The sequence below is a fragment of the Mirounga angustirostris genome, unplaced genomic scaffold (genome assembly GCF_029215605.1).
Source record: "Mirounga angustirostris isolate CCGP_5_RB_7025 unplaced genomic scaffold, mMirAng1.0.hap1 SCAF_4, whole genome shotgun sequence".
Taxonomy (NCBI): Eukaryota; Metazoa; Chordata; class Mammalia; order Carnivora; family Phocidae; genus Mirounga; species Mirounga angustirostris.
This window is the reverse complement of record NW_026991712.1, coordinates 86343012-86365524: the sequence shown is the minus strand read 5'-3', so window position 1 is coordinate 86365524 and position 22513 is coordinate 86343012. Positions and strand designations below refer to the sequence as shown.

At 37.9% G+C, this 22513-nt stretch overlaps 1 protein-coding gene across 9 annotated transcripts in view; it reads right to left on the bottom strand.

Annotated features, from left to right (window-relative positions):
- The window catches only part of RPRD2 (regulation of nuclear pre-mRNA domain containing 2), a 100940-nt gene that overhangs the window by 19378 nt on the left and 59049 nt on the right, over nt 1-22513 (bottom strand). For 5 of the 9 annotated variants that reach the window (XM_064588458.1, XM_054512641.2, XM_045896718.3 and 2 more), the window contains exons 3-7: nt 15670-15770; nt 14736-14813; nt 13406-13458; nt 12681-12807; nt 10270-10445 (exon numbers count right to left, since the gene is read on the bottom strand). In XM_064588458.1, coding sequence (XP_064444528.1) covers nt 10270-10445; nt 12681-12807; nt 13406-13458; nt 14736-14813; nt 15670-15770 — 535 coding nt within the window. The remainder of the gene's footprint in view (nt 1-10269; nt 10446-12680; nt 12808-13405; nt 13459-14735; nt 14814-15669; nt 15771-22513) is intronic. The other 4 variants (XM_064588459.1, XM_064588460.1, XM_064588462.1 and 1 more) reach the window with 1 other exon arrangement.

Genomic DNA, 22513 nt, shown 5'->3' with positions numbered 1-22513 from the left:
TCTAAATGAATATTACCATCCATACAGTTGCCCAAGTTAGAAACTTAGAGGTTATCTGTACTTAATCCTCCTTTGCTCTCTTCTACCAATCTAACCAACCCAATATTTATGGAGGGCCTAAATGTGCTGGCCAATCTTCTAGGTACTGGAGATATGGCAATGACTAAGAGGACAGACAAAAACCAAATCCATAAGTAAAGTATAGCCTAGGAAGTCAAATAGTATGGATTTTTTTAAGAAATAAACTTTTAATTTTAGAACAGTTTTAGGTATAAAAAATTACTGTGACGATTATACAGAGAGTTCCCAATTATCCCTTTTGATTAGCCTCTAACATTAGTATGATACATTTGTCAGAATTAATGAACCAATTTTGATAATTATTATTAACTAAAGTCCACACACTTCAGGCAGATTTCCTCAGTTTTTATCTAATGTCCTTTTTCTAGTCCAGGATCCCATGTGGGAAACCACAGTACATTTAATAGTCATGTCTTCTTAGGCCCCTCTTGTTTGTGAGCTTGTTAGATTTTCCTTGTTTTTGATGACCTTGATGGTACCAGTCAGGTTTACAGACTGTCCCTCAAATTTGAGATCTGCCTGATGTTTTTCTCATGATTAAACTGGGGTTATAGGTTTTTGGGAGGAAGACCATAGAGGTAAAGCGCTATTCTTATCATGTCATATCAAGGGTACACATAATCAATATGACATACCATTGTTGATGTTAACCTTCATCACTTGGCTGAAATCCTATTATCTGATTATCTTAATGTTAATGCCTTAAAACAGTGTGTCTTTTTCTTTTGGTTAAGAGTCTTGGATCATTAGATTGTAAAATCATTTTGGGATCGAACAAAAAAGGAATGGAACAGAAAAGAATACACTAGAATTGAGCTTTTGCTTCTGGATATACTTGAGCTGCTTGTAGTAGAGCAATGCTCCCACCAAGAACAACTAGGAAAGCCAGATATATACACACACACACACTTGCACATACATGCACTCATGCACACGTTTCAATGTGCTGGGGAGTGCTGAGGCAACCAAAACTTAAGTGGCAAATCCTACAGCAGGGGAAACCCTGAGAAAAGAGAGCTAAGCTGACATTCTGCAACTACCTTTCTTCTCAAGGTTCTGCTGATTTGGAGGAGGCAGGTAAGAATTTGAGAATTCAGGTATAAGGACAAGGCAGAGGGCCACTACTAAATATGAAGAAAAAGCAGAGCTTTTTAACAGTCCTGCTGGTCTATAGAGATAGAAATTAGAGACTTGAAAGGCCAAGATTCTGGTGAAACAGGAAGGACAGAAATGGCTCAACAATATGTTATTTTAGCTCTTCAAGATTATTTCCTCGGGGCGCCTGGGTGGCTCAGTTGGTTAAGCGACTGCCTTCGGCTCAGGTCATGATCCTGGAGTCCCTGGATCAAGTCCTGCATCGGGCTCCCTGCTCAGCAAGGAGCCTGCTTCTCCCTCTAACCCTCCCCCCTCTCATGTACTCTCTCTCTCTCATTCTCGCGCTCTCAAATAAATAAATAAATCTTAAAAAAAAAAAAAAAGATTATTTCCTCAATTCTGAAGAAGAAGGAATTAAGAAGCCAAGCAGAAAACTTCTGAAAAGAGTAGTTAAACACAGTCTCATGTGCTAAGGAGACAAGGATTAGAGTTCAAATCATGCAGTAGAAGAGGGGCCCTTGTGATCACTCCAGCCTCTCAGTGGGAAAACTCTACATGCCAGAAGCTGGGAAGAACCAGAAGAAGACAAAGTCATGCCCAAACTGCAATTCAGCCCAAGTCAGTTCAGTTTCAGATCTGATTAACATGATCAGCTCTCACAATATCTGCAAACCCTAGCAAGGGAAAGGGTTTATACTCTCTAGAGGAAGAGAAATCATCTAGAGACTCTATAAACACTTTCATATACAATGTTAGCACTCAATACAAAATTAGCCAGCATGCCAAGAGATGAGACCAAATGACCTAAAAGAAAAAAGACATTAGAAACAGACTTGTAACAAGTGAAGCCAGTATTGGAATTATCTGACAAAAACCAAATAGTTATGTTTCACATGTTCAAGAAAATAGAGAAAAATCCCTTCTTGAACACTTTAGCACAAAATCCATTAGCTGGAGATAAAAAAAAGACTTGGTAGCCTAGAGTAAGATGATGGAGCCAAAATGGGTTGAGGAAAATATGAGGAAGGCATTGCATGGGATGCTGAAGCAAGATACAGAGAAAGCCCAGAGGTGGATGAGGAGGGATGGAAGTGCTGGGAGTCTGGCTACACACAGGGATTTTTTTTTTTTTTTTGAGAGAGAGAGAGCATGAACAGAGGGGAGGAGTGGAGGGAGAGGGAGAAGCAGACTCCCCACTGGGTAGGGAGCCTGATGCGGGGCTCGACTCCAGAACCCTGAGATCATGACCTGAGCCGAAGGCAGACGCTTAACTGACTGAGCCCCCCAAGCGCCCCTACACACAGGGATTGATCAAATAAGTGATTATATTGAAGATAAGGGGGACAAGGTTTGCATTGTTCGAAAAAGCAATTACAAACAGGGAAAGGGAGAAAACTAGAATGAATCCTGTAGTGTTGGACTAGGATTGGAGAGAACAATGTGAACTCACGGTTTTCAATATATATAGACAGATACATAAATTAATATAGATGTAAATGTGTGTGTACATATCGATTAAGTATGTATATACACACATCTATTTCCTAGCTCTGTACACTGATGTGGTTTCGCAGCTGTGATATCCCAACATCAATGAGTATACCTAATACTCAGATTCTTTTTAAAAATTTTATTTCTTTTTTTTTTTTTTAAAGATTTTATTTATTTATTTTTTAGAAAGCGAGCGAGAGAGAAACAGCATGAGAGGGGAGAGGGTCAGAGGGAGAAGCAGGCTCCCCGCTGAGCCGGGAGCCCGATGTGGGACTCGATCCCAGGACCTTGGGATCATGACCTGAGCCGAAGGCAGACGCTTAACCATCTGAGCCACCCAGGCGCCCTAAAAATTTTATTTATTTCTTTGAGAGAGAGAGAACGAGTGAGAGAGAGCACAAGAGGGGAAGAGGCAGAGGGAGAAGCAGACTTCCGCTGAGTAGGGAGGCCGATGTGGGGCTCAATCCCAGCCCTGAGATCATGACCTGAGCCGAAGGCAGATGCTGAATTGACTGAGCCACCCAGGAACCCCACTCAGATGGTTTCTAAATGGTTTTTCACTAAAAGGAACTCAGGCTCCTTGGAGAAATGACTGATTCGAGGGCCAGGCAAGATGGGATGGAACACCTTGTTCCAAAAGTACCAAAATGCTCCAAAAATGATGGGGACATGTAAAAGAACAAAGAAAGCAGCCTGAAAGAAGATCCCACTGGCCAAATCTGGGACAATTTGAGCATCACAATAATTACTGGTAGTAATTAATTAAAACATAGAATAAATAAGACTCTATGAGTCCGTATTGATTTAAATAAATTAATAAATTGAAAGTTTGATGATGAATAAGTTATTTACATCGTTTCAAAAATACCTCCCCATAAAACACTTACTACTCTATTACTTTCTTAGGGTTGTGGTAATAACGTACCACAACTTGGGAGGCTTAAAACAACAGAAATTTATTATCTCCTAATTCGGGTGGCTAGAAGTCCAAAATCAAGGTGTCAGCAGGCCTATCCTTCCTTGCCTTTTCCTTGTTTCTGTTGGTAGCCATCAACACTTTGTGTTCCTTGGCTTGTAGCCACATCTCTAAAATATCTGTTTTGGTTGTTACATGATGTTCTCCCTGTGTGTCTGTATCCAAATTTCCCTCTTCTTATAAGGACATGAGTTATATTGTATTAGGCTCAACCTAATGACCTCAGCTTAACTTGATTACATCTGCAAAGACGCTACATCCAAGTAAGGTCACATTTATGTGTACCAGGAACTGGGACTTCAACATCTTTTTGGGATACACAATTCAATCCATAGCAATTACCAAGTGAAAACTTCTCAATGGACAAGCCTGGAAGATACTACATTAATAAGATATCAAAAGGAATATAACAGGTAGTGGAAGACATCAAACTTGTGGGATAACTGAAAAAATGGAAAGAGAAGAACACAATCAATTCTGTGATATTCCAACTAAAGATGCATAACCTAAATCTGATCACAAAAAACATCACATAAATCCAAACTGGGGAACAAAATATTTTGACTTATAATCTTCAAACATATTTAGAACATGAAAGTCAAGGAAAATACTGAGGAATTATTTTAGATCAAAGGAAAATAAAGAGAAATGCAATAAATGCAACCTGTTATTCTGGACAGAATCTTTTGCTATAAAAACTGGTCAATCCGAATAGGGTTTAAGTATTATATAATAATAGTATGTCACTGTATGAATTAATTTCTGATTAAATGGCTATACTTTATGGTTGTGAAGGAGAATATATCGGTCTGGCAGGAAAACACACAGGAAAATATTTGGGGGTGATAGGACATCAACTTATTTCCAAATGATTCAGGAAAAAAATGTCTTCATAATGTACTTAAGGTGTTTAAGTTTGAGAATATTTCACAATTTAAAAAAGAATGAAAAGATGAAAGACAGGAAGAGATGAAGAAAAAAGATCAACAGAATTTAGCAGAAAATCAAATTCTTTCTAAAAAAGAAATCAGGGAAGGGGAGGGGAAAAATCGAATGGTGATTCTAGAACTGAAAAATAAGCCAACTGTAATTAATTGATGGGTTTAACAACAGATAAAGGTTCAGCAGAAGAGAGAATTAATGAATTAGAAGACTGGTTAATAGAAAGTATCTAGAAGGAAGCACTGAGAGAAAGGATGGAAAATACAGAAAGGAACATAAAAAGACACTTGGAACTCAGTGATGAGATCTAATATATGTATTAGTAGAATTCCAGGAGAGAAGAGAGAATGGAATAGAAATAATACTTGACAGATAACAGTCGAGAATTTTCCAAAATTTGTGAAAAACATCAAGCAATTTGTTATGGGGTGTGGCCCTCCAGAGTCATAGGCTCAAGTCCTAACCCTATACACCTCAGAATGTGACAAGTTTTTACAGAGGTAATCAAGTTAAAATGAGGTTATTAGGGTGGGCCCTGAGCCAAAATGACTGGTATCCTTAGAGAACGGGGAAACCTGGACACAGACACACACTGAGAAAAGACAATGTAAAGAGATACTGGGAGAAAATGGCCATCCACGAGTCAAACTATGAAGCCAGGAACAGAACCTTCCCTCATGACCCTCAGAAAGAATCAACCATGCTGGGGTGCCTGGGAGGCTCAGTCAGCTGGGTGTCTGACTTCAGCTCAGGTCATGATCTTGGGGTCCTGGGACTGAGCCCTGCATTGGGCTTCCTGCTCAGCAGGAAATCTGCTTGTCCCTTTCCCTCAATCCCTCCCCCCACTCATGCACGTTCTCTTTCTCTCTCAAATGAAATATTTTAAAAAATCAACCATGCTAACACTTTGTTCTTGGATGTATGTCCTCTAGAATTATGAGACAGACAACAAATTAATGTTTAAACCACCCAGTTTGAGATACTTTGTTACAGCAGCCCCAGTAAACTAATAAATCATTGATTCAAAAAGTTCTACAAACCCCAAACCAGATACGAAGAAGACCATGTTAGACACACTGCTGCATAACTACTGAAAACCAAAGACAAAGAAGCACACTGGGCTCAGCAGAAGAAAGAATATTTGAACCTGGGGCGCCTGGGTGGCTCAGTCGTTAAGCGTCTGCCTTCTGCTCAGGTCATGATCCCAGGGTCCTGGGATCAAGCCCCACATCGGGCTCCCTGCTCAGTGGAAAGCCTGCTTCTCCCTCTCCCGCTCCCCCTGCTTGTGTTCCCTCTCTCACTGTGTCTCTCTCTGTCAAATAAATAAAATCTTAAAAAAAAAAAAAGAATATTTGAACTTGAAGACTGGTAAGTATAAATTAGCCAAAAATTAGTCCAGAGGGAAAAAAGAATGAATAAAACAGCAGAAATCTAAGACCACATGGGATATGTAACTAAAATCCTCAAAGGAGAAGAGAGAGAACGGAAGAGAAGAAATATTTTAAAAGATAATGGTCAAATAGTTTCCAAAATTAATGAAAGATACCAAACCATAGATCCAAAAATGCTCAGTGAACCCCCAAGCAGGATAACTACAAAGAATACATCTAGGCACAGTTGACTTCTCATTACAAGGGAAGCCAGACAGTCTGGATTAACATTTTTCGGTAATAAAAGAAAAAAATTTTTTTTTAAGATTTATTTATTTGACACAGTGAGAGAGAGAGCACACAAGCAGGAGGAGAGGAGGAGTGGCAGGCAGAGGCAGAGGGAGAAGCAGGCTCCCCCACTGAGCAGGGAGCCTGATATGGGTCTCAATCCCAGGACCCTGGGATCATGACCTGGGCTGAAGGCAGATGCTTAGCCAACTGAGCCACCCACACACCCATTGTCTCCCTGCTTCTAATACTCTCCTATTTTCCATCCTGTTCTCCTGATTCTAAAATGCAAACTTGATCACATCATTAGCAAAATCAAAATCCTACAACTGCTTCCCACTGCTTTCAGGGTAAAATTCCAAGACCAATTCCAGTGAACACACACCTTTCAGAACCTTGTTCCTAAGTAATTCTCCAGTTCTATTTACCACCTTCTGCGTACATGCCCACCTACTATGAGAAACTACTCTCAGGTCCACCAATTTTGCCATACTCTTATGTTTGCATGCTTTCAACTATGCTCTTCAGAGAATATGGGTTTTTCATTTAGCTAATTACTGCAATATGAGAGTTTAGCTCCTTTGAGAAATTTTTCTCCATATCTTCCATCCCCACTCCCAAATAACTAAAGCACCTATTCAATCTATTCACATAGCATCCTACAGTTACCTCTATTATAGCATTTATCATACAGAATTGCAATTATGTGTATTCAACAAATGCTTCCGGAATAAACCTCTCCCAGCCATTTGTTGAAGATCCTCTAAAGCAGACTAAATGATTTCCTAAATAACAGATCACAGATCAGTATTCAAAAATTATTAAATGGTCTTTTGGGGCAAAATGGTGAACTGACCACACCCATTCACTCTCTCTCCCTCCTGGGACTCCTATAAAATAAATAGTTAAAAACAACAACAACAGGGGTGCCTGGGTGGCTCAGTCGTTAAGTGCGTCTGTTCGGCTCAGGTCATGATCCCAGTGTCCTGGGATGGAGCCCCGCATCGGGCTCCCCGCTCAGCGGAAAGCCTGCTTCTCCCTCTCCCACTCCCCCTGCGTTCCTTCTCTCACGTTGTCTCTCTCTGTCAAATAAATAAATAAAATCTTAAAAACAACAATAACAACAAACAAAGGTATAACAAATAACCAGAAGCATACCTGGAAAAAACATTTCTACAAAATTTGGAAGACAGAAAGAGGATGAAGAAAGAGTAATAAAGAAGGGATGAGGCAGGGGAGAGAAAAATGAGGTTAGGAGTGTGCAGAAGGCGAGCAATATCTGGGAAAGGAGCTGATCTGACTTGCAGAATCCCTAAGCTGCTTTTATCTAGGGCATGATGACTACAGAAGGGTGGAGTGAGTGGTGGGGTTGAAATCAGGATAATTAATTAAAAGCGTGACTACCACTCAATACCACCTCCCTTGCAATCTCCACACTTGGCAGCCAAGGCCTCAGGCAAAAACATGACTTCTCTAAAAAGTTAAAATACTCTGGCAAAAAGACTCCAGCCTTCTAATATTTAGCACTCCTCCTGCCCTGAATAACAGCCAGTTCCTGACCTACACAGACTTTACTAAACCCAAGAGTAAATAACCCCTACCTATGTACCGGGAGCTTCTCAATTTTTTCATATCTCATTCTTAAATATGAATGGACAGAGATATTATCTGATTTTTTATGAAAGCCAGAATCATAAAAGAGAAAGACCAAGATAACTAGAAGGGAAACGAAACTCAAGATCTTTCAGAAAGCAGAACAAAAAGATAAGGTTGAGAAAGTATGAGAACATAGAAGAGAAAGAAATTATTCCACAACTGAAGAACACCAATCTTTAGACTGAAAGAGCCCTCCATGTAACCCTTAATGAATGAAAAACAAAACCTCATATGTAGATACACCATTGTAAAAATTTCAGGACACTATGGATGGAGTCCCTAAAAGCTCCCAGGCAGAAAAAAAGTTACCTACAAATGATCTTGCAAAGACTTCACATCAGTAACACTAAAGACAATGAAGTAATGTCTTTTAAGCTGTGAGGGAAAATGACTTTCAACCAGACAAACTTTTACCAAAGTAAATGTAAAAACCGTATAAAGACATTTTGAGATCTAACGACTCAAAAATTTACCTCTCATAAGTCCCCCCTTTTTTGGAAATTAACAAAACAAGAGAGAAAACCAAAAAAAGAAGACACAGAATCTGTAAAATAGAGTGCTCAACTCAGAATAAGGTAGTCCTAGAATGAGATCCAGACACTTAAAACTGGAACAGGAGATTGAAAGTTCAGCTAGGGAAGTTTCTGGGGAAAATGTGAATTCAGAATATTCGATGTGATAGAGAACTGAGAAAGTGCAAAAAGGCTATGAAAAAGCAAACAATGCAAAAAAAAATTCTAGGAAAAAAAAAAAGTCTCTACTATAACCATACCTACCATAAGACCATACAGTGAACAATGTTTACATAGCTGTACTATAATCTTTGTTTATTAATTTTCAGCCTTTAGAGTAAGGAAGTAACATTTAATTATGATTACAGAGTAGAATGTAAATATTATCAACCTTGACAATGTGAAAGTACAGTTTACTGAAGTCAGGAAACTGAAGGGATAAATGAAAACTAATGGGAAAGGAGAGGGACGTTAATAACCTCATTTTACACAGTGAAGAGTCGAGAGTTAGTGGTCAAAAAATATCAAATATACTACTCCCATGTACGAAGATGATCAATAGATTTAAAATACTTTATAATGCTGTTGGGAGAAGGAGGAAGGCAGTGGAGTATAAGTTAAATCCTCATCTGTCATACCAAGAAGTCAAAAGGTATTTCTTAAATAGGATAAATCAAGAAAGAACAATACAGGCATATTATTCAGAAATATGAAGGCAAAAGCCAAAAAAAAAAGAGCTAAATGAGTTAAAGGGATTGCTTCTAGAAGATTGCTTCTAGATTGCTCCTAGCAGTGGGACTGGTAGGATCTACTCTACCATCTGCTTTTATGACCATACACAGTGATTAAAGCTATAAAAAAAAAAAATGCAGGGTGCCTGGGCAGTTCAGTCAGTTAAGTGTCTTGCTTAAGATTCTCTCTCTCTCTCAAAAAAAAAAAAAAAGATTCTCTCTCTTTCCCTCTGCCCCTCCCCCGACTCTCTCCTCTATAAAAATAAATAAATAAAACTATAAAAAATTCAGTATAAAACAGTTTCTTTTAGAGGGCACTAGTAACAGAATTTTATTTTATTTTATTTATTTAAAAAAAAAGATTTTATTTATTTGACAGAGAGAGACACAGCGAGAGAGGAAACACAAGCAGGGGGAGTGGGAGATGGAGAGCAGGGAGCCTGATGTGGGGCTCGATCCCAGGACCCTGAGATCATGACCTGAGCTGAAGGCAGATGCTTAACAACTGAGCCACCCAGGCGCCCCTGTAACAAAATTTTAGTAACAGAATGTTTCCATCTAGCTTTCTGGTAAAACAATAAAGTATACATACTTCTGCCCAATTTTTTTTTTTTTTTAAGATTTTATTTAGTCACCTGACAGAGAGAGACACAGAGAGAGTGGGAACACAGCAGGGGGAGTGGGAGAGGGAGAAGCAGGCTTCCCACGGAGCAGGGAGCCTGACGCGGGGCCCGTTCCCAGGACCCTGGGGTCATGACCTCAGCTGAAGGCAGATGCTTAACGACTGAGCCACCCAGGCGCCCCTACTTCTGCCCAATTTTTATATCCTGTAACCATAATTAGGTATATTCCCTTTGAAATGCTAAAACCTAAGGCTTTAGTAAACCTTAATGGTCAGGGTACCCATGAGTTTTATTTAGTGTCAAAAAGAGCCAGGTCTTAATTTAGACTCCTCCACTTGCTGGCTCTATTACCTTATACAAGGCTACTGACCTTCTTCAAAAGTAATTTCTTCATCAATGCACTGGAGGTAATAATGTTTACCCTCACAGAGTCAGAGAACTCATATAAACAGTCACTGATTTATAGTAAGCAATCAGTATAAGATAGCTTTAATTATTACTTACATTGGCCACCACTTTTACTTCTTTGTACTGTGCTTCATAGAAAATTCCAGCATTTTCCAGTGCTTCTGTTAGTGAGGGCCCATTTTTCACCTGCTTATCTAATCCATTCACAAATTCCTCGAGCTTGGAACTTGCCTCTTCAAATTCTTTGGAGAACTTCTTTCCACCTGTCTTATCTAAAATAACAGAGAAGTATTCATTTCAGGATAAAACAGAATATGTAAAAAAATCTAATCTTTTTTTTTTTTTTTTAAAGATTTTATTTATTTTTTTTGACAGAGAGAGACACAGCGAGAGAAGGAACACAAGCAGGGGGAGTGGGAGAGGGAGAGAGAGCACCAGGCTTCCCGCTGAGCAGAGAGAGCCCGATGCGGGGCCTGATCCCAGGACACTGGGATCATGACCTGAGCCAAAGGCAGACGTTTAACGACTGAACCACCCAGGCGCCCCCAAAATTTAATCTTTTGAAGAAAACCCCTTTTACATAATCTGTGAACCTGTTCTTGTTGCCTTAGTCTCAGTTTCACCTTAAAGGAGCTTCTCCAAGTCACAAAACCCACAAAACAGATTATTAAAACAATCCACGCTGAATCTGCTAGAGTGTAGCCAAGAGTATATCATGAAGGCACTTATAATTAAGGTAAAGAAAAGAAAGTTCAACTAAAAGAAACTCTTTTGATTTATTTTCTTCACAAATCGGAGGCTGAGCTGCTAATTAGGAGTAACAGGAGGAGGCTCAATTCTGTTCACTTCGATTCACCACAGAATGTGAGAAAATGGAGGTTCAGAAAAGTAAAGATAAAGTGACCTCTGTATGTATCACATTAAAAATTCTTCTTTCTGGGCGCCTGGGTGGCTCAGTTGTTAAGCGTCTGCCTTCGGCTCAGGTCATGATCCCAGGGTCCTGGGATCGAGCCCCGTGTTGGGTTCCCTGCTCAGCGGGAAGCCTGCTTCTCCCTCTCCCACTCCCCACTTGTGTTCCTGCTCTCGCTAGCTCTCTCTCTCAAATAAATAAAATCTTAAAAAAAGAAGAGTAACTAACAGTTGGTAATATCACTATTGTTGAAAAAACAATTCATGGTTTGTACTCTTATCAGGGATCTTCCTCAGATAGGAAAGAAGAATTTTTTTAAAGATTTTACTTATTTATTTGACAGAGAGAGGGATAGCGAGGGCAGGAACACAAGCAGAGGGAGTGGGAGAGGGAGAAGCAGGCTTCCCGCTAAGCAGGGAGTCTGATGTGGGGCTCGATCCCAGGACCCTGGGATCATGACCTGAGCAGAAGGCAGACGCTTAACGACTGAGCCACCCAGGCGCCCCTGTTACTTACTCTTCTAAGTATACATCTTTCCCAGTGACTACTGGAATATGGCTTCAAATATGGGTACAAATTTTGGCTTTGCTTTTTATCAACTGTGTAACTTGCTTAGTAAGCTACTCATCTCCTTATGAAGCCTCAGATTTCTCATGTACAAAATGGAGGTTTTTAATATGCTTCTGGGTTGTTGTGAGGATTAAATTAGGTAACAATGGTTAAATTTAAAGTACAAGGCAAGAACAAAACAGGTGCCCAGATGAATAGCTGACAGCCATTTATTCATGATTTCAAAAATATTTATCAAATGCCTATTATGTATCAGGCATTGCTCTAGGCGCTAGGATACAGCAATAAATAAGGGTAATTTCTACCTTTATGAGATTTACATTCTAATAATTTTTAATACGATTATTATTTTTAATTTACAATCTAAGGAAAAGAGAGCAACTAACTAGATTTTATGGGGCATTATGGTGACCTTATTAAAGAACATACCCAAGCCACATTATCTATCACACATGTGAAATACATCTGTCTCTATATAACCCAATATATCAAGAAAGCACTAGAAATGAGGACAGGGCAGAATTTGTTTTAATTACTTTTTTAGATTTTTTTTTTTAAGATTTTTTTTCTCCTGGGGCGCCTGGGTGGCTCAGTCGTTGGGCGTCTGCCTTTGGCTCAGGTCATGATCCCAGGGTCCTGGGATCAAGGCCCACATCGGGCTCCCTGCTCGGCGGGAAGCCTGCTTCTCCCTCTCCCACTCCCCTTGCTTGTGTTCCTGCTCTTGCTATCGCTCTCTCTGTCAAATAAATAAAATCTTAAAAAAAAAAAAAAAAAAAGATTTTTTTTTTCTCCTGCTTTATCGAGATACAATGAACATATAACATCGTGTAAGTTTAAGGTGTGCAATGTGAAAGACAAGAATTTACTTATGAAACTTATATGCATGAAATCACCACTTGGAAGACCAGGTACCACAATTGCTCTCTAAATCCTAAGGTTCTCTATATGGGAGAAGCCAGTCTGATGACTTAAAAATGACAGAGCTGAGAAGAAAATCTGAGGTATTCTATATAAAAATAAGTATTACCTTTTAAACATTTGAGAGTTTCTGTGCTGCACACATCCACCCTCATGGTTGACAGCTGTTTTTCCTTCAATTCTATCTGATCTTCTGAGCGCTTGTACAGCAACAGTTCTTCAATGAGGGCCTGGGACTGAATACAGACCAGAGTCGTATTTTATTTATGAAAACATTCACTTATTCTACCTTCCCCCATTAACATAAAACATGTCTAAAATCTAATAAAACCAAGAGAAAGAAACCCTTTGCATTTCCTCATAATTGGGGACAGCACTATCAATTTTCATGCCCAAACCGTATTTTTAGTTACATACTTTAAAATATCCTTTCCTTAGTTATTCAAGGCTAACTGAACATATAAGATTAAGACTAAGACAAAGGTCCACTTATTCTTTAAATTTTAATTAGGTAAATATAGTCTTATGTTAACTCTAAGCAAATTCTAATTTAGTAGAGCTTCACAGAAGGATGAACCCATTGTTGGGGGGAGTTCAATACAGAACTTGGCTGGTAATAGATATTCTGGAAGAAGGTTAATTCTTCCATTGGGGGAACATATAAAACTCCAAGTAATCTGATCCCAAGCTGGATTCTTTCAGAACAGTTTAAACTTGTTTAAAATATAATTTATGTACAACTGAATAAAAATAAATCTTACTGGACTATACAGGGAACTGTAACAAAAGGGGTGAATAAAGCTTTAGCATATTAAACGTATTCTAATAACTTACTCGAAATTCTGCAACTATCTTAGACTTGAGAGCAGCTTTTGGATTCGTGGATGCTGTTGAATTAAACAAAAGGTCATTAAGAATACAGACACAAAAGTCACCTAATATTCGGGTAATTTTTCAGCTTTATAGTTAAGGGTGTACACTTTGAACATATGTCAAATATACATATTTAAATAATAATATAACTCCTAGAATAAATATTCCTAGAATATGAAATTTAAACACTCCCAAGTGTGGCCAGTATAAAAATATACTATTTAGATAGGTCTAACCTACTTACCTCCAACAGACACTTTAAGTCATAAAGTCCTAGAATTATTGATTTGGAGATACTGAGATACATGGAGTACCTTTTTTCCCAGTCTGACTGAATTTAAGAGGATCTCAATACCTCAAATTAAGAAAGAGTGTTCAGGAGCACGACATCCAGTTAATCCTGAGCACTGGCTGAAGAAAATTACTTACAAACATCAACTCTATTCCTATGATTTAGCTTTGGATTTCTTTTTCTGCTGACTCAATTCACAGCAAAAACAGGCAGGGAACGTTCTAGGACATTACCACTGTGGTTCAACTTTGGCTGAAATGTTGACTCTTGCTCTTCCTAAGCATGCAACTTATGACCAAAAGGATGTCAGAGGACTCCCTTAATCATGATGAATTATCATATGCTTGATGTAGTAAAACCATCCCAAGTGTCTTGTTTTACCTCTCAATTTTCCCTCCACACCTTCAAGTCTTTCTCAATATTCCTCAGTTTGGCCCACAGCAGCCTATCACATGCAGTATTCCACTCCCTTGATCTCATGCTGGGTAAACATGTTAAACATAAAAGGAGCTCCCGTTAGAGACTGAGCTTCTGGCCAGGATTTGAGGCCCATGTCTAATCTGGTAGAGTGTATCCCCAAATCTGAAGGATTTCATGGCTCCCAAAGAAATGCTTCTTAATGCCTAGTCTCCTCTTCAGCTCTGTTGTTTAATGTCAGCTGCCTCTAACTTCTTCTATCTTTCAACCTAAGAGTTAGCCTGGGCACTATCAAGCATTTTTTTTCTTCTTTCACTCCCCCAACTACTCTTGAATCTTCACTCATTTAAACCCTTTTTCTGCATTTCCTTTGTTTAAAAGTAGGGTTTTTGTTTTTGTTTTTGTTTTAAAGAAGTAACTCCATGATGGCTTGTTTAGTATAAATCACTGGGTCACTCTCCCAGACCTGGAAAACACAGGCTTCCCCATGGTTTATGCCAGGTACGATGTCAAATGGTCTACATTTTCTTCTGCTCCAAAAAGAGGAGGTAATTTTATATTAGTTGAGATTTTGTTCCTTACTTTGTGATTTCTTCCACTGCTTATTCGGTTGTTTGTTCAGATTTTCTTTCAGCTGCTTCTGAGTTTTGAAAGTGGTACCTGGAAAACATTTCATTTTTTGCAATCTGGCATTATGGGAAGCTGTTCTGTCTGTCCACTTCAGTGTCAAAGTTGTAGCATTGAAAAAAGGCAATCCGAGACTGTGTGTTGTTTCTTTCTTTCTTTTCCTTTCATTTTTATAAAAAAATAAAAACACCCACCAGATCTAAGAAGCTGTCAAATAAACATGGTTTCTATTATCAATAAAATTACTGATTTTAAGAAGAATAGGGCACAAAATACCAGTTAATGCATTCAAATGAAGAATTTAACAGCTTCTTAGAAGATGCAATTTTTAAAGCAAATTTCTAGTCAAATAATGGTCATGGTATCAGATATCACCACCAACTTTTATTTAATGACTCCATTACATGCATCTAATACACAGGAAATAAGTAATTTTCTAAAAACAGGTACACAAGTTACTGTAAATCTAAACCAAAACAAAGACTAAAGAATGCCAATATATGCTTAGTATAAAATAATTTAGTGGAAACTGAAACCCCATTAAAAAATTCTCCAACAGTAAGAGGACAGGGCAGTAATTATTAAACATACAAAAAAAATGAATAGTTTAAAACATTCAAAGTAAAACATGCAGGAAAATAATCAGATAGCCATCATCACTTAATATGCTTGACTTTTTCTAATAAATACAAACAAAAGCCAACCCTCTCCAAACCAATTCTATTTAAATTTTAATTCAGATTTTTTAAATATTTAATTTTAAATAAATAGGACCCAATCCAGAACTTTATTTTTCATTATTAAGCAACAGGACCAGATCTATAAAATATCTATAATTTTAAAGAGTCAAGGACTCAATTTTTTCTTTTAGGAGAGAAAATACACTTACTCAAAGCTTCTCTCAATGCCATAATCATTTCTTCTGGGTACACATTTCTATCTTCCCAGATTTTGAAGATTCGTTCTATAGACTTAGAGACAGATGGATCCCTGAGGATAAAGAAAAAGTGACACAGACATATAAAAATGTTAATTTTATCTCAAACTAGAATCTAAAATAAAGTTGTCAACAAAATTATTTTCCAAGTGTCTTTTGATGTTCAAGACATTTTTTTTTCTACAGTGTCTAGTAGGACTAAAATCTTAGTAACTCTTAAAAAAATTTTTTTTTTTTTAAGATTTTACTTATTTGACAGAAAGCAGGACAGAGAGTGAGAGAAAGCACAGGCAGGGGGAGCAGCAGAGGGAGAGGGAGAAGCAGGCTCCCCACTGAGCAGGGCGCCCAATGCAGGGCTCAATCCCAGGACCCCGGGATTCATGACCTGAGCCAAAGGCAGACGCTTAACCGACTGAGCCATCCATGCACCCCTTTAAAATTTTTTATTGAAATTTTTTGAAATTGAAATACATTTGACACACTTTATTATTTTAATTGAAGTATAGTTAACACATTAAAATCTTAAATATTCTGAGATGCTTGGGTGGCTCAGTCAGTTAAGCATCTGACTCTCGGTTTCAGCTCAGGTCATGATCTCAGGGTTGTGAGATGGAGCTCTGTGTTGGGATTAGCATGGAGTCTGCTTGAGATTCTCTCCCTCTGCCCCTCCCCAGCTTGCACACACATGCGAACAAATGCGTTCTCTCTCAAGTAATATAAATAAATAAAATCTTTAAAATCTTAAAACATTCTTAATGAATACTTTTTATCAATGACATATATGAGGCTACGACAGCACACTAAGCTTTCTGATGCATATAATATTATGAGGGTTAATCAAATGTGTTCATTGATACAACTGGCATCCTAAAAGGTAAGGTAAGGGAAGTTTAATAAAATTAAATCTTTTTTTTTAACATTTTACTCATTTGAGAGAGACAGAGAGAGCGTGCTGAAGAGAGAGCACGAACTGAGGGGAGGGACAGAGGGAGAAGGAGAGGCAGACTTCCCCCTGAGCAGGGAGCCCAACCCAGGGCTCAATCCCAGGATTTTTTCTTTTTCTTTTTTTAAAGATTTTCTTTATTTATTTGACAGAGAGAAACACAGCGAGAGAGGGGACACAAGCAGAGGGAGTGGGAGAGGGAGAAGCAGGCCTCCTGCTGAGCAGGGAGCTCGATGCGGGGCTTGATCCCAGGATCTTGGGATCATGACCTGAGCCGAAGGCAGACGCTTAATGACTAAGCCATCCAGGTGCCCCAGGATTTTAATTTTTCTAAATTGAAGTACAGTTGACATACTTTATTATTATTTTTAATTGAAATATAGTCAACACATTAAAAATTTCCTTAAATGTTTCAGAAATTTACAGTTGGTTTGTTTGAAATGGGATCCAAAGAAGGTCAATACATTGCATTGGGTTATGCCTCTTAAATCTCTTAATCTAGAGCAATCAGATTAAATTGTTCTCAGTATTTTTCTCATTCCATTCATTGATATTGCAGTCCAGGGGTTGGCTGTCCAGCAGAACATTCCACATTCTCCAGCTTTACTTATTTGCTGCCATTTTAACTTGTTCCATTAATGCCTGAATTTCCTCTAGACAAAAATTAGTCGGATTATATACATATTCACAAATTTTGGGGAGCAAATATTGAATAAACGATACTATATACTTCATACTGCATCCCATCAGGACATACACAATCTCTGGATATCCCATCTTTAATAACACTAAGCCTGATCAATGGAATAAAGCAGTACTTTCTCTTGTGAACTGTGCCTATCTACTCACTAGCATTTTAGTGTTTATCTAAGGAGTAAATAATTATATATATATAGGTTTTCCAACATTACAAATCTTTCCCCACTTTGCACTTTAAGTTACATTTTAAAACATATAATTTTAAAATGTAGATTTGTTAAAATACAACTGCTCTCTACTGACACTTTTTAAGTATAGGAAGCCTACCAGAGATTTAAAAAATTATAACTTATTTTCTTTGCTCTCTCTTTTAATGATTAACATTAAAAATTCAGCTGTGTAATTCATTTAAAATCTACTGGGTATAGGGGCGCCTGGGTGGCTCAGTTGGTTAAACATCTGCCTTCGGCTCAGGTCATGATCCCAGAGTCCTGGGATCAAGCCCCGCATCCGGCTCCCTGCTCCGCGGGGAGTCTGCTTCTCCCTCTCCCACTCCCCCTGCTTATGTTCCCTCTCTGGCTGTCTTTCTCTCTGTCAAATAAATAAAATCTTTAAAAAATAAAATAAAATAAAATAAAATAAAATAAAATAAAATAAAATCTACTGGGTATAGAATGTAAAATCAAGCTCTAATCTGAACAGATTTCCTATTAATTGTTCCAATATTATAACTTCTCTTTTCCTCACTGATTTACTGCTTCCACTAGCATGTATTCAATTATTAATCTTTTTCTATGCTGCAAATTCTGTTAATCCATTTTTACATTATACAGTTGACCCTTGAAAAATGTAGGGGGTGGTTAGGGACGCCGACCCCAATCCCCCGCAGTTGAAAATCCATGCATAACTTCTGGCTCCCCAAAAACTTACCTACTAATAGCCTACTGTTGACTTACCAATAACATAAACAGTTGATGAACATGTATTTTGTATATGTATTATATACTGTATTCTTATAATAAAGCTAGAAAAAATATTATAATCATAATGAAAATACATTTACAGTACTGTACTAATTGAAAAAAAAATTCAGGTATAAGTGGACTCAAGCAGTTCAAACCCATGTTGTTCAAGGGTCAACTGTACTATCTTCAAAACTGTAGCTTATCTTCCCTCATTACAACTGCATTTCAAAACATTTCTTATATTCTCACTTGCTTATTTTTCCAGAGTAAATTTAATGTTAAGTTCCAAAAGAGGAAATTTTGGTATTTTTAATTTGAATTATATTAGGCTGATATATTAATTTGGAGAAAGTATTACATATAACATTGATATATGGTATCAATACATTATTCTTCACTACAGCAAAACATTAATATTTATGAATTTATATTCAACATTCCCAAATACAATTTATTCACAAAGTTCAACATAATTCCTATTAAGGCTATTCCTAGATATTTCATATATTTTATTGCCAGTATGACTCACCATCCCTCCTTATCACTAACTTCTCACACTAAAACTGATTCAGAAGTTTGTTGATTGTAACTTACCTCAGCTTTAACTTTAAATGGTTTGAATTTTTTTTAAGATTTTATTTATTTGTCAGAGAGAGAGAGAACAAGCAGGGGAGCAGCAGAGGGAGAGGGAGAAGCAGGCTCCCCGCTGAGCAGGGAGCCCGATGCGGGGCTCGATCCCAGGACCCTGGGATCATGACCTGAGCCAAAGGCAGACGTTTAACCAATTGAGCCACCCAGGTGCCCCTTGAATGGTTCTTGAAAGTAGTTTTGCTTTGTATGCAAATCTATATTGACAGCTATTTTCTATAAATGCTATGATATACTTTTCATGGGCGCCTGGGTGGCTCAGTTGGTTAAGCGACTGCCTTCGGCTCAGGTCGTGATCCTGGAGTCCCAGGATTGAGTCCCACATCGGGCTCCCCACTCAGTTGGGAGTCTGCTTCTCCCTCTGACCCTCTTCCCCTCTCATGCTCTCTCTCGCTCTCTCTCTCTCAAATAAATAAAATCTTAAAAAAAAAAACAACTTTTCATAACTGCCATCTGGCTTCCACAGTTGCTGTTGAGAAGTGTGTTATCAATCTAATAGTCTTGTGTATGTGATCTGTCTTTTCTCTTTGGCACTGTTTTTTATTTTTTATTGTGGTAAAATAAAACTTGCCATTTTAACCATTTTTTTAAATGTACAACTCAGTGGCATTAATTATATTCACAATGTTGTACAACCACCACCATCTATTTCCAAAATTTTTCATTCTCTTAAAAAGAAACTCTGTACCCATTAGATAATAACTCCCCACTACCGCCTCCCCCAGCTCCTGACAACTTTTCATCTACTTTGTCTCTATGTATTCACATACAACATTCACACTGTTATACAATCAATCTCCACGATTCTCTTCACCTTGTAAAACTCAAACTCTATACCCATTAAACATCATCTCCCCTTTTCCCTTAACAACCACCACTGTACTTTCTGTCTATAAATTTGATTGCTGTAGTTCATCTAAGTGGAATCATACAACACTTGTCCTTTTGTGACTAGCTTATTTCACTTAGCATAATGTGTTCAGGGTTCATCCATGTTGTAGCATATGCCAGAATTCTTTCCTTTTTAAGATTAAATGATATTCCATTTTATGTATATACCACATTTTGCATATCCATTCCTCTGAAAATTGGTACTTGGTTTGCTTCTACCTTTTGGGTATTGTGAATAATGCTGTTTTGAACACTGGTTTACAAATAGTTGTTTGAGTCTCTGCTTTCATTTCTGGGGAGTATATACCCAGAAGCAGAACTGCTAGATCATACAGAAATTCTATGTTTTTGAGGAACCATCAAACTGTTTTCCATAGCTGTCGCACCACTTTACATTCCTACCAGAAACAGAAGTTTCCCCCATCCTAATACTTGTTATTTTCTGGTTTGGTTTGGTTTTATAATTTCATTACAATAACTAGGTGTGAATTTCTTTTTTAATTATCCTGCTTAGTATATGTTGTGGTTGCTGTAACTGCAGATTCATGTTTTTCATCACTTCCAGAGAGTTCTCAGCTATTACCTCCTCAGAACTCAATCTCTCCTCCTGGAAGCTAATTTGATGTTAATTAGGCCTTTCATTCCGATCTTTTTTCCACCTCCTTCTCTCTAATTGCTACATTCTAATTTCTTCAGAACTAATTTCTAGCTTAATCTTTTTTCTCTCTACAATTCCTGTTGGTTCTTTTAAAAAAATCTGTCCAAATATCTTATCCATTGTTCATTTCATTCATCTTTAACATTTCTTACATAGTTGTTTTATATATTCTGTCTGATAATTCTAACATCTGAAGCTCATGGGGGGGGGGGGGACCTAAATCTGCTGATTCTCCTTAATGGTGGTTTGTTTTCTAAAGTGTTTGGTGATTTTTGGATTGTAAGCACATATTTGTTTGATCTTAATCTATTGAGATTCCTGGTGGTCTAGATAGGAAATGTACTCCTTGAGAGAAAATTTAAATCAGAAGCCAAGGTGGCTTATGACTCAAAACCACTTTACCCCCTTTCTCTAGAGTCCTAGTCTAACTGCCAGACTGCATGGTACTACTGACATTGGATATTGGTTAATGTCAGCTCTGATTTTCTAATATGTCCATTGTTGCTGGTGCAGTTTATATTTTGTCAAGAATGTAACTGTTTTATTAAAAAAAAATGACCTTTTGGGGGTGTCTGGGTGGCTCAGTCGGTTAAGCATCTGACTTTGTTCAGGTCATGACCTCAGGGTCCTGGGGATCAAGCCCTGCATTGGGCTCCCTGCTGAGAGGGGAGTCTGCTTCTCCCTCTGCCCTAACCCCCCTCCCACACAGCTCATGCTCTCTTGGGCTCTCTCTCAAATAAATAAATACAATCTTTAAAAAAAAAAAAAGAGGACTCTTTGGAATTGATGATCGGCCATCTGGGCAGAAGTCAAATCGAAATATCTATAACTGTCTTTCTTTCCAACTAGACTACAGAGCTTCTTCACAGCAGAGATAATTATTTATTGTTGTTTCTTTGGCACTTAACAAGGTGCTCACTAAATAGTAACTGAATAAATGACAACTGGATTTTGTTATTGTCAAACCAAACTATTCTCTATGAGGTCCTCAAGTAAAATATGCTGGAAAAACAGCAACTGCTAAGAAAACATATAATTAAGACTAGGGTATAACATAGTAAAAGTAGCACTAGATGGGGAAACTAGAGGTTTTAGTTCTGTTTCAGTAAGAAGTCTTTTGGGGGCTAGGTTTCTTCATTTGTTTTTGTGTGTTTTTTTTTTTAAGATTTTATTTTTTAAGTAATCCTTATACCCAACGGGGGCTCAAACTCCACCCCAAGATTAAGAGTCACATGCTCTACCAACTGAGCCAGCCAGGCACTTCTAGGTTTCTTCATTTGTAAAAATGGTTTTACTAGAAAGTTTGTTAGCTCTAAAATTCTTAGCTAGATCCGTTCCCTATTTATACAAAAACTCTCAGAACTCTCAAACATCTACAATTCAACCATCTCTCATATTTAGGAATTCTCTGAAAATAAAACAAAAATAAAATCCAGAATAGCAGTTTTACTTACCTTGTTATTCTAGGTCTCTATTTTAGCCATTACTGATCACAATATCAATTTCTACAGAATGTACAATTATTACCACATAGAAAACATAAAAAATTAATTATAAACTTTGTTGCTGACTTATAAGTAACAATTGGCTGACCTTGTAGAAGTGCTAAGATATTCAACAGATGCTTTCTTTGCTAGCACCCTCACCTCTGCCTTTAAAACGACAAGGTATAATGGGGCGCCTAGGTGGCTCAGATGGTTAAGCATCTGCCTTCAGCTCGGGTCATGATCCCAGGGTCCTGGGATCGAGCCCCGTATCGGGCTCCTGGCTCAGCAGGGAGCCTGCTTCTCCCTCTCCCTCTGCCTCTACCCCTGCTCATGCTCTCTCTCTATCTCTGTGTCTCAAATGAATAAATTAAAAAAAAATTAAAAAATAATAAAAAAAATAAAACAGCAAGGTATTAACAAATTATTTCAAAGTGTAAAGAGTACAGGAGGAGGTGCCCAGGTATCACAGTTAAAATAAACAGAGCTAAACAGCATAATCTTGTGC